Source organism: Gorilla gorilla, chromosome 2 (assembly GCF_029281585.2).
Source record: "Gorilla gorilla gorilla isolate KB3781 chromosome 2, NHGRI_mGorGor1-v2.1_pri, whole genome shotgun sequence".
Taxonomy (NCBI): Eukaryota; Metazoa; Chordata; class Mammalia; order Primates; family Hominidae; genus Gorilla; species Gorilla gorilla.
This window is the reverse complement of record NC_086017.1, coordinates 46269892-46287011: the sequence shown is the minus strand read 5'-3', so window position 1 is coordinate 46287011 and position 17120 is coordinate 46269892. Positions and strand designations below refer to the sequence as shown.

General features: G+C 39.6%; 1 protein-coding gene across 7 annotated transcripts in view; it reads right to left on the bottom strand.

Moving 5' to 3' along the window:
* The window catches only part of STAC (SH3 and cysteine rich domain), a 168997-nt gene extending 153407 nt beyond the window's left edge, over positions 1-15590 (bottom strand). The window contains exon 1 of one of the 7 annotated variants that reach the window (XM_019022893.4): positions 15202-15590. In XM_019022893.4, the coding sequence (XP_018878438.1) occupies positions 15202-15312 (111 nt within the window). In that variant the 5' untranslated portion in view covers positions 15313-15590. The remainder of the gene's footprint in view (positions 1-15201) is intronic. The other 6 variants (XM_063703684.1, XM_063703682.1, XM_063703683.1 and 3 more) reach the window with 6 other exon arrangements.
* Positions 15591-17120: the final 1530 nt, after the last annotated feature.

Here is a 17120-nt window from a genome sequence, read left to right as displayed (position 1 = left end):
TTTTTTTTTTTTTTAACTTTGTGGAGAGATGCTTATAGAAGCCAAAAATCAATGTGTTTTCTTGTTGGATGATTCTGGCCCTTGCTGCTATCTTCTTGCTACATGAGGAGATTTAAATGTAGATTACTGGGACTGACAGTCAGTCCTTATGACTGAAGGTTGACTGATAACCTACATGGATCAAGCAACATAGAAGAGAAGAGCTTCCATAAGCAGTGAGACTAATACTTTTAATTCTTGATGACTTTGTTTGTACCTCATTCCATCCTGCTTCTTATCTTCTAACTGCTAACATTAGCCCCTTTTGCTCTGTTGGTTCTCACCCCATCATTGGAATTTTCCTTGTCTCCACATTTCTGGCTCGGATCTTAGAATCTCTATTCATGTATTCTGGTCGTTCACTCTGACCAAGTAGTCTCTAGCCAGATAAGGGACCTCCTGATCCCAACTTCCACCTCTTGTGCAGGCTCTGTGAAGATGGCTCCCTGAGGAGGAAACAGACACTTCTACTTGTCATCGAAATTCCTCTCACGTCTGCTCTTTTCTCTTTCTTCTCATTTGCTCTCTGTCATCTTTTAAAGACTGGACTACTCACCTCCCTGGCTTTAGGTGCTCCCCATGCCAATCCATCTTTCACTTCACTATTACAACATTAGTGACTTCTCTTATCCTCACCTTTCAAATCTAAATCCCTGTGCCCAGTTTCCAAGACCTTCATCTGACCTCTTCAACTTTCTTGTCTGTTTCTTCCCAGTATGCAATTTCAGTCAAGTCAGTTACATTGTTTCTATCTTTGCAAAGTTATCCATAAGATTAAGCTCACATCCAATCTTTTTGAAGGTTACTGTGACTGCTACCAACTTACATTTGCACAGGGCTTCTTGGATCATAAAATATTTTGATATATATATATCTCTCTCTTTTGATTCTCCTATTAACCTTTTAAAAGTCATTCCTGAGTTATCTCTCTCCCTCACACCTCACAGTATACATTCATAGGAACTCTTGTTGATTTTATTTCTAAAATATAATGCAAATATATTCCTCTTTTTTTTTTGACAGAATTTTACTCTGTTGCCCAGGCTGGAGTGTAGTGGCACGCAACCTCCGCCTCCCAGGTTCAAGTGATTCTCCTGCCTCGGCCTCCTGAGTAGCTGGGACTACAGGTGTGCACCACCACACCCGGCTAATTTTTGTATTTTTAGTAGATACAGAGTTTTGCCATGTTGGCCAGGCTGATCCCTAGCTCCTGACTTCAGGTGATCCACATGCCTCAGCCTCCCACTGAGGCTGGGCTGGGATTACAGGTGTGAGCCACTGTGCCGGGCCTATATCACTTCTTAAATTGTCCACTATGTGCTACCAGATTCTCCCTAATCTGGACTACCATAGCTTTCTAACTGGCCCCCTTACTTTTACTCTCGCTATGCTGTAGTCCCACTGCATACAGCAGCCACAGTAATCTTTGTAAAATGTGAGTAATGTACTGTCCAGATCCTACTCCTCCCTGGCTTTCTCCAGTGGTTTTCTTTCAAACTTGGATAAAAATCTAAATTCCTTAGCACGGACAATGAAGTCCATAGGACAAAGCCAGCACTGTACACTAGAGCCTTGTGCAATCATGAAAATGTTCTCTAATCTGTGGTGTTTAATACAGTAGCCCCTAGCCACATGTGCTTACCAAGTACTTGAAATATGGCTAGTGTTACTGAGAAACTGATTTTTAAATTTCAATTAATTTCAATATAAACCTAACTAGCCACATGTGGTTAATGGCTACCATATTGGACAATGAAGATCCAACCACTGGACTCACCTCTCCGTAGGTGAGTTTAGGTATCTGTACTCACCTCCTGTTATTTTTCCTGTTGTTTACTCAACAAGAAGCACCCAAGATTTGTAGCTGCTCTTCACAAATGCAAACCTGTTCCACCTCTGGGGCTTTGCTCAGATCTCTCCCCCACCGCCAGCTTCTTCTCTTCCCCTAGATCTTCACACAACTCATGCCCTTACTCCATTCTGGTTTCTGAAACAAAACTTACTTTTTCACAGAATCCTTTTCTGGTCACTGTCTTAGAGAGTTTGAGCTGTTGTAATAAGAATACCACAGACTGGGTGGCTTAAGCAATCAACATTTATTTCTCACAGCTCTGGAAGCTGGAAGTCTGAGATCAGGGTGCCAGTATGATCAATTTCCTGCTGAGGGCCTTCCTCCTGGTTCATGGATGGCTGCTTTCTGCTACACGCTCACATGAGGGAGAGCAGAGAGAAGAAGGAAGCTCTCTCTTGTCTGTTTTTATAAGGCCACCAATTGCATCATGAAGCTTTCACCCTCATAACCTAATTACCTCCCAAAGGCTGATGTCCAAACACTATCACATTGGAGATTAGAGTTTCAACATAATTTTGGAGGGCACACATATTCAGCCCATAGCAGTCAGTCTATGTAAAATAGCTTCCTATGCTACCCTATTCCACAAGTACTCTTCTATTTAGCTTTATCACTGCCTAAAATAATGTTATGCATTTTTTTTACCTTGTTTATCATCTGTCTTCTCTGCTTTCTCCAGAAGCACAGGTTCAGAGTAGGTGGAAAATGAGCTTTAGGTAGATTGAATTTTCTAGGTGATGCTGAACAAAGGGACACAGGAGCAAGGGAGTTGAGGGTGTTTGCAAAGAAGTAATTACAATGAAGGAAAAGTAGAATCTAAGAACCTAAAATGGGTGAGGAATAATGAAAGGAGGGTAAATTCACTGATTTAATGGATTTTATGCTCTGGTGTGGCTGAAATACTATTGGAATAGAAAGGCTAAAGAGAATTAGATGGTAGCCAGAGTGGGAAGCTTGAAAGGGAGATTCTAGAGAGGGTGTAATGCTTGTTTGAATGAAGTCTTGGGAATGCTCATGGAAGTGGGTGGCTGATATGGAAGAGGGTGGAAGACAAGATCATAGGAGGAGAAAAGTTTAAGGACTCAGGAGGTCAGGGTATTTGGAAGAGTCACCTTCAGTGTGTGAAAAATCATAAAGGATTATGTACAACAGGAATAGTGCTGGAGTGAATTAGAGTAGGCCTGGCTCTAGAAGACGAGACCTCCCTGGGATTGGGAGGTGACTGCTCATAACAGCAGGAAATGGAAGAATCTGAGAGCATGGATTTTAAAGCTGTGAGTTTTAAGGGAAGAGAGACAATAAACTGGAGGCAGCAGTAAGGCTGCCTCCCTGGTCACCAGGCATGATGAAGGAAAAAACAACCATCACCTGAAAGCTCTGCAGGGGCCGGGCATGGGGCTCATGACTATAATTCCAGCACTTTGGGAAGCTGAGGTGAGAGAATTGCTTGAGCATAGGAGTTCAAGACTAGGCTGGGCAACATAGGGAGACCTCATCTCTACTAAATAAATAAGTAAGTAAATAAATAAATAAATAAAAATTAGCTGGGCATGATTGTATGTGCCTGTAGTCCCAACTACTTGGGAGGCTGAAGTGGGAGGATTGCTTGAGCCTGGGAGGCTGAGGCTGCAGTGAGCCATGACTGTACCACTGCACTCCAGCCTAGGTGACACAGTAAGACCCTGTCTCAAAGAAAGAAAGGAAAGGACTAGATATTAGCATAAGAAGTGAAGGACTCATCAGAGAGGAAGTTGAGGATAAAGAAGATTTTGCTAAAAAGTGAATTCTAGAGAGTAGAGTGGAGGGTATTGACCTGTAGGGAGGTTGGACGATGGGTTGGATTAGCAGATGTACAGATATGTTCAGAGAGGAAACTATGAGAGGAAGGGGCCTTACAGCCTTGTGCTTCTAGTGATTGACATCACTGGGAAAGTGGTGTGATGGGAATCTTTTCCAAGGTCTCCAAGTCACCTTGTTCTGATAAAACAGAGTGTTAGAGGGGAGGGGAGGGAATGTGGGATCTTATCAAGGCATACAGAACTCTGGTGCTGCTTTTCACTCCCCTGATATCAGTTTGGAGGGCAAGGGAGCAGTGGCATTCCTGGGAGCCTTGGGGTGTTCTGGGTCTTCCTTCTTTATTCCTTTCTTTGTGTCTGACCTCAGTCCTTCATTCTGTGGTCACAGTTGCTTCCAGACCTGAGAAAAACATGCTGGCTGTAACTTCAGCTATGAGGGCCATTAGAAACAGGCAACAGGTATATGTTTCATTTTCAGACAAATGAAGCATACTCTGGGAGCTGCACGACATCTTGTCTTCTCTCTACCTGCTGCCAAACAGCCTCCTTCCTGCTTAGCCCGCCCCGCTCAGGATCATCAAGGGCTTCTGGTTTTCCGGATTGGTTGACACCATGGATGATGCTTCTCTATGGAGGAGCTCATCAGCAGAAGAGCACATAAGAAAAAACAAATTAACAACAGAGAGAGCACAGAAGAAGAAACGGGGTGACAGCTGAATCAAGAATGATAAATTCCATTGAGGGTAGCTTGAATTTAAGATGTGGGCATCAACAGAGACTGTCCAAAGGGCAGCAGGATATATTGGTCTGGCGATCACTAGAGTGATGTCTGGGTTGGATGCAGATTTAGGAGTTTTCAGCTGGTGGATGAAATGATAAGAAGTAAGATTTAGCCCAGAGAGATTATGAAGCATGAGAAGGGCTGGGGGTGAAAAACAGAATGCTGAGGAAGAACAATATTTGAAAGATGGGCAGAGGACAGATTGCCAGTGGGATCAAAGAGCAACTTCTATAGCAGTAAAAGGGGAACCAAGAAAGAGTGAGAGATTGAAAGAGGGAGCAAGTGATCCTTTCTTTTGGTAAGGTGGAGATGTGAGCACTCGTGCTTAATGCTTCTGATTTCAAATCCAGATCTAAGGAATCAGTGTTACACAGAAATAGAGAAGTATAAAAGAGGGTATAAACATGATGGAATTCATGGGAATCCTGCCAGAGAGAGGGAAGATGGGATGAGACTGAAGGAAGTTCCCAGGGCTGTCCTCCTATAACCCATCTGGAGATGTTATGAAGATTTAAGTAAAATGGATAATTTTCTGGTAAAATACAAGTTAACAAATCTGTCTCAAGCCAATTTAGGAAAAAAGGAATAGAATTTAATAATGGAAAAAAATTTTCAAATTTTGTTTTAAGATAGGTGACAGGTTTAGATATTATTGGCATTTTTTTAATCATTCAAAGAGAGTATTATTTGTGGGTTCCATAAAATGTTCCATACGTAAAAATACAAAAACAAAATAAAAACACTCATGGACATGTTCCCAATTCATTTTCTGAAACTTGGCATAGCCTTAAAAATAAAATCTGACCAAGAACACAAAAGTGACAGTTATCGAACAATCTCCCTTATGTATGTGGATGTAAAAATAATAAAGCATTGGCAATCAAAACCCAGGAGTTTATTAAAAGAAAATCCCCATGGCCAAGCAGGACTTGTTCCAGGACTGTAATAAGAGTTTAATATTAGGATATCTATTAATATAATCCATCAGATAAAGAGACCAAAGGACAAAAAAAAAAAAAAAAAAAGAAAAGAAAAATCACATGATTACTTCCATACTTGCCAAAAAGTCATCTGAAACAATTTCACATCTATTCCTGATGGAAATTCTTCATAAGCTAGGAACACGACCTATCTTTAAAATGAGAAAGACTGTCTTAGTTTAATTGTGAACATGAGTGGGATGTCTGGAATTTGTGTAGAAGGGGATCTTAAGGAATGACTTAGTTGGAAATGGATTTGTCTTTAAGTTGAATTTGCAGTGCACCACATGATTTTTCTCAGGCTGTATAAGTACTTTTGGTGGCTTCTAGAGTGGGCTAGTGGTTTACAGGAGAGCTAAGGCCACCTGTCAGCACCAATACTGTACAATACTACATGCATAGTAAAACACTAGTGGCATTTAAAGTTGTCATGTGCCAGCCTGGTATCTCTCTAATATTTACCATACTTTTGGAAGTTCTCCAGCAATAAACCCCTGTCCCTACCCACTGCACTCCCTTTCCCCTCCAAATGAAAGAGAATTATAGTTACAGAGGCAAAATTATTATTTCACATATTATGATAATCTGAAAATAATAGCTATCATTTACTTGCTATATGCCAGGCTCTGTGTTAAGCACTTTACATACACTAATTAACTTGAATGGCAATGCTGCAGAGGACATTATTATGCTCACTTTATGGAAAGCACAGTGAATCTCTGGGAAGTGAGGGACAGAAAAGCATGTTAAGTGGCATCCCAAACTGGCACAATGGGATTTGAACATGGCTGTGTCTGTGCCCATGCTCTGAACTAGTAAGCAACATTGTATTTCTTTACTAATGGATAAGAAATGGAATATAAATGATTTTAGATTATAAAATTAATATAACAATGAATTTCTTATGTGCCAGCTATCACCAGTTAAAAAATATAAAAATGGTAATTCATAATAGTAAGTCAGAGTATAAAATACTGTGTGCTATGTTCTTAATGTTTGTGTTCCCCTGAAATTCATTTGTTGAAAATTAATCCACCAGTATGACGGTATTAAAAGGTGAGGCCTTTGGGAGGTGATTAGGACATGAAGGCAGAGCCTTCATGATTTGGATTAGTGCCCTTATAAAGAGGCCTCAGAGAACTACCTTGCCCCTTCCACCATGAGACAACACAGCTACAGGATTCCATCTATAAACCAGGAAACAGGCCCTCTGCCGATGCCTTGATCTTGGATTTTCCAGCTTCTGCAACTGTGACAGATACATTTCTGTTGTTTATAAACCCAGTTTATGACATTTTGTTTTAGCAGCCTGAATGGACCAAGACAGTTGGAAAATAGCTAACAAAGAATTTTGGCAGGAAATATTTGAAGACAATTTCAAGCATTTATGAGAGGCATAAAAGACAGGCGTTTCAATAACTACAGATATACTATGTTTTTGGATAAGAAATCTCATAATTGTAAAGATTTCACTGAAATAATATTAAGAATTTCATGAAATTACTTTCAAAATATTGTTTTTATAATTTGGTAGAAAACGAAAAGTTGAGTGCAGATACATATAAAACTTCCAAGAGGGTACTTGTATTATTAATTATCAAACTCTATTATTAAGCTACAATAATTAAAGCATAATAGTCATGCAAGAGTACAGTACAATAATAAGTGCAAAAATAAAGTTACAAAACATTAGAATATGACAGATAACTCTAAAAGAGAATCTAATACATATTACCATTTATTACATAAAAAACATAAAATTTCAAATCAGTGAAAAAAGAATAAATTATTCAACAAATGGTTTTAGAAATACTGATTCATCATTTGGGAAAAAATAGATTTCTTCATACTACATAATGATATAAATTCCAGATGGATGAAAATGATAAAAGCAAAAAGTACATATTGAGGATCTAGAGAAATGATACAGGTTATTTTATTTTTCTGTTCTCAGGGTTGGAAAGTCCTTTCTAAATATAATTGAAAAGAAGAAAACATAGCTAAATAAATTTGAGACATTTAAAACCATAAAAAAGGAAACTTCTACATTGAAAATGTAATAAAATTGAAAAAAGACAAATTTCAATCTGGGAAAATGTTAGCAATGTATCTGAAAGGTTGAATTTAATATTTATAAATAATTTTTTAAAACCAATAGGAAATGAAAAAACAGTATTAAAATGGACAAGGACATGAACAGATAATTCACATACCAAAAAAGACAAGTAATAAAAAAGCATGAAAAATAACCCTTTCGATGAATAAATGTAAGTAAAATGATAATAAAATTAAATACTTCTGCATCATTCAAATTTGCTGGTTAGAAAGCTATAATACTACAATCCAACAACAAAAACCAAACAATCTAATTTTAAAATGGACGAAGGCCTTGACTAGATATTTCTCCAAAGAAGATATACAAATGACCTATAAGCACATAAAAACATGATCTACATCACTAAACACAAGATACCATCTTGTACCCATCAGGATCAACAAAACCCAGAAAATAACAAGTGTTGGTGAGGATGCAGAGAAACTGGAATCCTTGTGCATTACTCGTCAGAATCCAAAACTGTGCGACCACTGTGGAAAATAGGATGGCAATTTCTCAAAAAATTAAACATAGAATCACCAGATGATCCAGCAATTGCACTTCTGGTTATATAACCATAAGAAATGAAAGAGGGGACTTCAACAAGCATTTGCACACCCACTTCATAGCAGCATTATTCAGAGTAGCTAAAAGGTAGAAACAGCCCAAGTATTCACTGATGCATTAATGGATAAACAAAATGTAGTATATACATACAATGGGATATTATTCAGCTTAAAAAAGAAGGGAATTCTGATACATGCCACAACATAGATGAGCTGTGAAGACATTATGCTAACTGAAATAATTCAGTCACAAAAGGACAAATATTATATGATTTCTCTTATATGGTAAACCCGGAATAGTCAAATTCATATAGATAAAAAGCAAAATGGTAGTTGCCAGAGACTGGGGAAAGAAGGGGATGGGGAATTAGTAATTAATGTTGAATGGGTACAGAGTTACAGTTGGAGATGATAAAGATGTTCTGGAGATGAATGGTGGTTATGGCTGCGCAACAATGTGAATGTACTTAATGCCGTAGAACTGTACACTTAAAAATGGTTAAAATGGTAAACTTTACATTACGCATATTTTACCACAGTCAAGAAAAACTTAGGTTGGTTTTGATGTCTACGTGGAGTAGAATCTAAAAAAGAAGGAAAAAAATGAACTAGAAACAAAATTCTTACCAACTCAGGTTGATGATAAAGAAATCTTAGTTTAGTCTTAAGGTGGACAAAAATAAATAAGTAAATAAAATATTTATCTTGGAATTCTTATTCATGGATCTGCCCTCACATAGATTTGAGGCTTGAATTTAGACAACAAAAGTTGGTTTGGTAAACCCCAAACTGAAAAAGTAACAAAATTTGGTTCCTCTCAATGATGTCCTAGGGGACTTGACAAAAGCAAATACTCTGGAGTGAGAACATGCCCATTCTCTCCACATGGATTTATAGATTCAATGCAGTTCCATTCAGAATCCCAGCAGGTGTTTTTGTGCAAATTGATCAGGTGATTCCAAAGTGCACGTGGAAATGCAAGGAGTCAAAAATAACTCAAATCTGTTTTGAAAAAGAAGAGCAAAGCTCCAGGGCTTACGCTACCAGATATCAAGACCTTTTAAATAAAATCATTACATTTAAGACAGTGCTGTACTGGTAGAAGGTTAGACAAAGAGGCCAATGGGCAGAATAGAAACTTCCACATATACAGTCAAATTATTTATGGATAGCAAAAGTGGCATAGTCAAAATGAATCTTGACCCTTACCTCACACCATACCAAAAAAGCAATTCCAAATGAATTGTAAATCCACCTGTGAAAGGCAAATAATAACAATTCTAGAAAATAATAATAGAATATCTAAATGACTTTGGAATAGGCAAAGATTTCATAAGCAGTACACAAAAAGCACAACCATAGAAGAGAAAATGTAAGAATTAGACTACATTAAATTAGGAATTTCAGTGAAGAAGAAAAAAGGTAAGCCTTTTTTTTTCAGTGTAGAAGAGAATATCTGCAATACATTTTTTTCTCTCAACGTTCTCATATCCAGAATATGAGAAGAACCCCTACAAATTAATAAGGAGCAAATAACCCAATAGAAAAATGGGCAAAAGACTTGAACAACTACACAAGAAGACATCAAATGCCATAAACATGTAAAAACTGCTAAGCTCACTAGTCATTGGGGAAATACAAGTTAAAAACACATTGCAATACCATTAATTGCTTATTAGATGGCCAAAATGAGAAAGACAATATGAAACGATGGTAGCACAAAGAGTGGATTGAAGTCTTATACATTGCTGGCAGGAATATGAAGTGGTACAGCCATTTTGAAAAGTATGTTAAAGCTGAACATGTGTATACCCTATAAGCCAGAAATGCCACTTCTAGGTATATACCCAATAGAAGAGCTTCATATGTGCCACAAAGAATATATATAAGGAATGTTCATAGCAGTATGGCTTATAGCAGCCCAAAACAAGAAACAATCCAAATGTCCATCATCAGTAGAGTAGGTAAATAAGTTGTGTTCCATTCATACAATGGAATGTTATATGGTAATAAAAATGAAAACTATTGCTACCTACAATGGCACAGATAATTTCAACATAATGTTGAGTGAAAGAAATCAGGCATAAAATATTGTATGATTCAATTTATCAAAAGTTCAGAAATGAGCAAATAATTTATGTTGTTAGAGTGAGGATATTATTTACCTTTAGGAGGTTAGTGATTAGAAAGGGGTACGAGAGAGATTCTGGGGTGTCAGTAACATTCTTTTTGTGATTTATGAGGTGGTCACACAAAGGTCAAGAGTTTATCTTTTTGAAAATTCATCAAGCTATAAACTTTTAATGTGTGCAGTTTTGGGGATGATGTTGTACTTTGATGAAAAGTTTACTAAAAAAAAGACTATAATACAACTTTTTCTGAGGTCACTGTGGTTATGAGAATAAAATACCTTAGAAGTGTTTATACTCAGACCTAGTTAATTCTATTTGTCATGAAACTGATCAGAAACATATACAAATATTTATGCATTGGAATGTATATTTTAATATTTTTTAAATGTGTGAAATCTGGGAAAGAATCTAAATATGAAATCAGAAGGGACTGCTGAAATTGATGTGGTAGAACAATGAAATGGAATATTAGGCTATCTTCAATATTTGCGTGGTTGGTTACTTAAGAGTATAGGAAGACTACGTATAACATTAGGTGGAAGAAAAAGCAAAACTTGGGTTTATGTATACACTATACTAATTCTGTTTTCAGTGGGCATCTGTATAGAAAATACTGATGCCTGAGATCTCTCTCAGAGATTTCAACTTAGTGGTTCTAGCCTATGGCCTGGGTTCCCTTGGTGATTTCAATGCAAAGCCAAGGTTTCGTTTTCTTTCATCTTCTTCCCTGAATAGAAGTTAAATTCCTTATTAATAACAGCTTCACAAATATGTATGAGATATACTGGGCACAAAGTAGGCACTCAATAAATAATTGCTGATAGATGGACACAGAAATCTTTCTGGGAGATTCAGGGCATGTCTTCATGGTTAGAGATTTCTTTTTCGTAGGTTGGATTGTGGTCCAGGTTCAGAAATAATCCTCCAGGAATGAGGGTCACTTTGGTCCGTGGCTCCACTAGGGCACTGGGTGGCTTATAGCACCATTTCAAAATCTAAATCACATGCTGGTGAGTCTATGTCTTACCTTCTTGGGGATGCAAAATAGCTGAAGTGAAGTCTCATTGTAATCAATTAGCATAACTAAAAGCCCAAAGAGGTAAACTCAGTTACATTATGGTAATGTCAGTTGTGGTTATTGAAATTATTCCAATGATGACATTTGGGGTTGGCTGGTGGTAGCAGTCATCTGATTTGAAACAAATAGAGAAAATAAATAATGGTTTATGTTTGTGTATGCTTATAACAAACATATTAGGTGTATTACATATTCTTAGGCCTTACAAAAAGCACACCAATTGGGTAGTAGCAGCCCCATCAGCATCCCCATGAGGAAGCTGAGGCTTTGAGGTGTTAGGCATGTTCACAGAGGTGTGTCAATCTCAAAGCCTATAATTCCTCAATATCATCAAAATGTGACCTTGTGTCATATAAGTGATGACAAAGAGATTTATAGCAAACCTTCACATTAGACACTAGCAAGCTTTCTATGTTGTCAATAAGTCAGTAGGAGAAAAGATATTCATTGAAATAAGGGATAATGGGACATGAAATTTTTGTTTATATTCAATGGTCTCTGTCAAGCCCTTAAAAAATAAATTAGGCTGTCATCTTTCTGAAATAGTTAGTGGGAAGATAGAAGGGTATGATACATCAGTGGCTTTCAAACTTATTCAACTCAACTAATTTCATAAAGAAGAAAACCCACAATTACATTAAACTATATTATGACTTGTGCTTACAGAAATTTGCTATGAGGAAACTGTACTGGGATACCAAAGTCCAAGACGGGGTTTGTAGGTAAGGGTATTGCCAGTAACTATCTGTGTGATCTCAAGCAAGTCACTGCCCCTTTTTGGGCCTCAATTTCCTCAAGAAAGAGAAAAAGGACATTAAGATAACCTTTGAAACTATAGACCCTTTGTGAATCTGAGATAAGCTATAAATTCTTTCCCTAGATGATGCACATATGCATGTACATGGACAACTTTGAATGCTGGTTCGGGTTGTTCACAGATTTTCCAAAGACTATTTGTGGGCTTCTAAAGAATATAGTGGCCCTTAGTTTAAAACACCTGAAATATGTGCTAATTGGGATTATAGTCATGTTTATGAAAATAACCCTTATCCTTGAGAGATGCAACCTGATAGCATATTTACGGGTGAAGTTATTTCATGTCTGGAATTTGCTTTAAAATGATCCAGTATGTGTAGGGTAGTGGTGGTGGTGGTAATACATAAAACAATACTGTCCATGAATTAATTGTGAAGCCACATGATTAGGTCCATGAAAGTTCTTTATACTGTTTTCTCTACTTTTGTGTATATTAAAATTTTCCATAATAAAATAAATTTTCACAATGAAAATGATCTAACCTTTCTTGGCTTCCACTTCCCCATCCATAAAATAGAAATATTAACAGAATCTTCTGTTGTGAAGATTAAGGTTGTATCTGACTTACAGTAAACATTCAGTAGATGCTCACTATTGTTCTCTCTCAACTATGTAAATATATAAACAGATTTAAAAAGACATGAGATATAGATCAAAGTATTATTAGTAGATGCTTCTGGATGGTAAACCAAGAGCTAATTTATTTTTCTTTTCATCATTTATGTCTGGACTGTTCAAATATCTACAAAGAGTATTTGTTACTCTTATAATAAGACAAAAAAACCTAAGTCTTTAAAATAAGTAATTTTAAGTCTTCCTTGAGAGAGTTTAATGCCAAACGGGCCTGAACCATGTTTGTCCCACAAGATATTTTACAAACAAGACCACTTCATGGAAGAGTAAGATGGAATGCTTATTACTGTCTTGTTCACATTTTCCTCACCAAGCTCTCATGCTCAGGGTCAAAGATCCTTGTAAATGCCAGTAAGCTTTAACATGTGGCCTTCCTAGAATAGAATGAATTGAGCCTTCCTCTCCTCCAGTGTCATGCCATCCTACTCCCTTACCTTACCACACGTTCTTCCCTACTAGCAGTTTAGCCTTTTTTAAGGGGCATGGATCACTTTGAGAATATCACGAATGCTATGCCAAGAAAAATTCACATGTAGGCATACAATATTGCATTCAATTTCCTAGGGTTCATGGGCTGCCATAGTTCATCTCCACTAATTAAGCTTACTGAGGCCATGACATCAAATTTAGGAATGTAGAAACACACATCCGGTGTATAGACCACTTTGAGAAAAACTAATTTGTACAAAACCATAAGCCAGATAAATTGGTGGATAATTATGGGCATTACTTATGTGGTTTTTGCTCTGCCAAATAATTTCCATTAGGACATCTATAAATAGCAAATCCATATAATGCATTTGAACCATGCCACTGTTTGCCCAAATGCTAAGCCCTTTCCAGAACACGCCCACTGCAGAGCAACAGGCCAATTCAAAAAGTTCAATACTAGTTTTACTCTTGAGTTCAGCTACATTCATTTATAGAATTCTAGCTTTCCTCTAAAATGGCCACTAACCTATATCACTCTGGGGACTGATGTTCAATGGGAGGCAATGATACCCAGAAACTTTTTGACTGAGGAGAGGTAGTGCATGTGTATGGGTTATCAGATTGCTTTGGAGTGGATCATTTGAGATGAGATAGATTCCATCTCTTTATCTCAGGAAGGAAAAGGATAAACATGATTGAGTCCTTACAGTATACCAGGTGGACATTAGGGCCTCTCATGTACTCCTCACAATGTCTCTGGAAGTTGGGGCTTTTCCCCTCATTTCCAACCGAGTTTTAGAAAAGTTGACACACATACCCCAGGTCTGGCAGCCAGTAAGTAACAGGAAAAAAATAAAAATAAATAAGATGTAAAGCTTTCGGGCTTAGATTACCATCATTGATGGTTAACTTCAGGGGGCTGGGAAATGTACAGTGCCCAGTATCACACCAAATCCCCAGAGCCACTCAGGCTGTGATTTTCATCCTCCTGATCATATCAATGGCTTCCAGGGATGCATGTGAAGAGAGACAGGATCGCAGTCTTCCTTGCCCCATCTGGCCTGTCCCTATCCTACAAACTGGCAACCCGTTTCCTTTGCTGGTATACACGGACTGCCTCACATTCCCCAAATGCCTGGGGATCGCACAATGAAATCAGAATAAAGAGCCAGGAGCTCTACACTTAAAAGAATCCACATAACTACAAACTCCATCTTAGGATTTCCACCACCAGCTGAGTTGCCATTTGGCATTGCACTGCTAGCAGCCACATTTTACTCTATCCTCTTCCAAGATTTTCAAACATGTGCCTGGCACCCACGAGAGTTTCAGAGGAAGTGTAACAGTGACAGGAGAACTGCTGCGGGCTTGATTTTGTGTATACGTGTTAGTGTAACTTTCATAAAAGCAAGTATAGGTTCTTAGAGTATTAACTTTCACAAGAGGAACATCAACTTTCAGACAAACGCAGGCAAACCCTTTCTTTTTCTTCTTTTTTAGTGAGCAGTATCTGAAGGTAGGGGTGATCCCTGTTAAGCAAAAGGTCTCTGAGACCCTTGGGATACATACATGCTTTTCTGGCCCAGTACTCAAGCTTTTCTGGAAGAGTATCCCTCGGCTGTCTCCATCCCTCAGCCTTCAGAAGCCACCTAATACCTGCCTACACGTGCTTTGGACACAAGCAGGTTCAAAGCACAAAAAAACCAAGCTACCACCCCTCAAGAAATCGATCTCTGAACCCGGAGCCACCATGAATTGCCTGTGTGAATGTGTGGGCGGGAAGGCTGGGTCCACAGGGACGTGGTCCAGCATCGTGAGCAGCGGGTCCTACCGGACGTTCAAGTCTCAGCGGGTCCTACCGGACGTTCAAGTCCTACAGCCCTGGGCTAACTAGCAAGTCTCACACCCCCACGCCCGTGCTAGATAGGAGGAGAGACAAAGCTGGACCGACAGGAGAGGAGAGTGAGTTTGTGTTCTCTTGGGGGCAAGCGTACTCAGTACCTTGGATTCCTGGCTGCTGGTGGATGCAGGAGAGGGCGGTTGCTCGGCGCCCACCGCCTCCTTGGGCAGCCCGTCCACGCCGTCCTCGCGGGGGCTGCTCGGAGGGATCATCGTGGCCGCGCGGGAACGGTGTTGGGCTCCCGGAGGAACAGCGAGGCTTCTGTCCTCCTGCGCGCCCTGCCCGCCGCGCGCCAGGCTGCTCAGCTCCGGGTCCTGGGGACTCCCATCCTCGCCGAGGCGCCGACGTGCCCTCCTCCAGCCTCGCTCCCTCTCCCTCCCCGCCCTGCCCACCTCCCCGGCACTTCCGCGGGCGTGGAGGAGAGTGCGCCCTGCCCCGCCCCGCCGCGCCCGCGGCCACCTCGCCGGCGACCTCACAGTCGTGACTGCCACTCGGCAGCGGGCGAGCGGGCTTCTGCTCGCCCGCAGGAGGAGGAAGGAGGCGGGGAGGCAGCTCCAGGGCGGGGCTGCGCGGCCAGCGCCTGGAGTAGTGAGGGCAGGCAGGGGGCAGCGCCCTGGAAAGGGCTGGGGGAAGGCTGGGCGCACGCCGGCACTGGGTGGGGGTGATTCTTCAGAGAGGATGCTGAAAATTCAGACCCAAACCCCAAAGAATAGAAAATCTGGGAATGATATAGCCAGAAAGGGCCACTTGCAACAACTCCCTCATTCCTCACCCCAACGAATAGTGACTGAGACAGTGACTTAGCTAAGCTATTTATAGGGTTCAGTGACAGACAGCAGGGGTCGGAGTGGGGGTCCCCTGACTCACGGGCACTGCGTTTTCTCCATTCAGCTTTGATCTAAAGCAGAGAGATAATGCAGTGTGTATATGGACACCTGTTCCTCGTTTGTTGTGCACTTATTGTACTAAACCCTTTCTTTTTACCTTATTTAATCCTCCCAGCTACTCTATGCGTCTAGGGATTATCACTTCCATTTTATAGATGAGGAAGTTGAGGCTGTAGGAAGACTGAGTAATTTGCTTTAAGTCACTAAACTATAATTGGTGAAACTGGAATTTGAACACATTTGGGCTTCAAAATCCATGCATTTCCGACTGTGGAGCCTCAAATCTAGGCCAGGTCTTGGCTGAAGAGCAATTGGATGTTGCAGTATAGCAAGAGTTGAGGACTGTTCACAGAGGGGCAAACCAGCCTGCCTTACTAAATCTTTTGGAAACATAGGAATAGCCCCACTGAATAAAGATACAGAGGGTCCAGTTTCTTTTGAAGACAACCTCAGTGTGCAGGGAAAAGAAATACACCTAGATATTTAAAAGCCTCTTTTCCCCCATTAATACAAAATACCCTCAATTTTTTAAAAGAAAATTGCAAACTTCTGTTCAGATTTTTAAAATTAGCTGTAGATGTTTGCAAGAACAGCTTCATGGATGTGCAACCTGTGCAGTCACACAGGGCCCCGCGCTGATGCTGCTATCTTGAAATTCGGTAAAAATATTTAACAAGAGATCACATTTTCATTTTGTACTTGACCCTGCAAATTATGTGTTTGGTCCTGCATCCATGCCCTAGCTCATGTCTTTTAGAATAAACTTACTCTTACTCTTTCCATCCCAGATGTCAATTGAAAGCTACTGTTCTAAGTGTCAGCCTCTTACTCAGCATTTAGCTTTCAAAATGCTCTAAATTTTCTGGTGACCCTCAGTACCGGGCCAGATTGGCTAGCCCAAATGGCTTCAGCTTTTTCCTTCTCACAACACAATGCCTGAGTGTTTGATAGAGACAGAATTCTAGTAGCCAAAGTCACAAACACAATGACAGGAGCAGCCATATCAACACATTTTTATCAAGCATCTATTCTGTATCAGAATTGTGCCAGAAACTAATGATACAGCAGAGAGAAAACACAGATTAAGTCTGTTTTCCTGTAATTTAAGTCTAGTGGGAGAGACAGCGATTAAT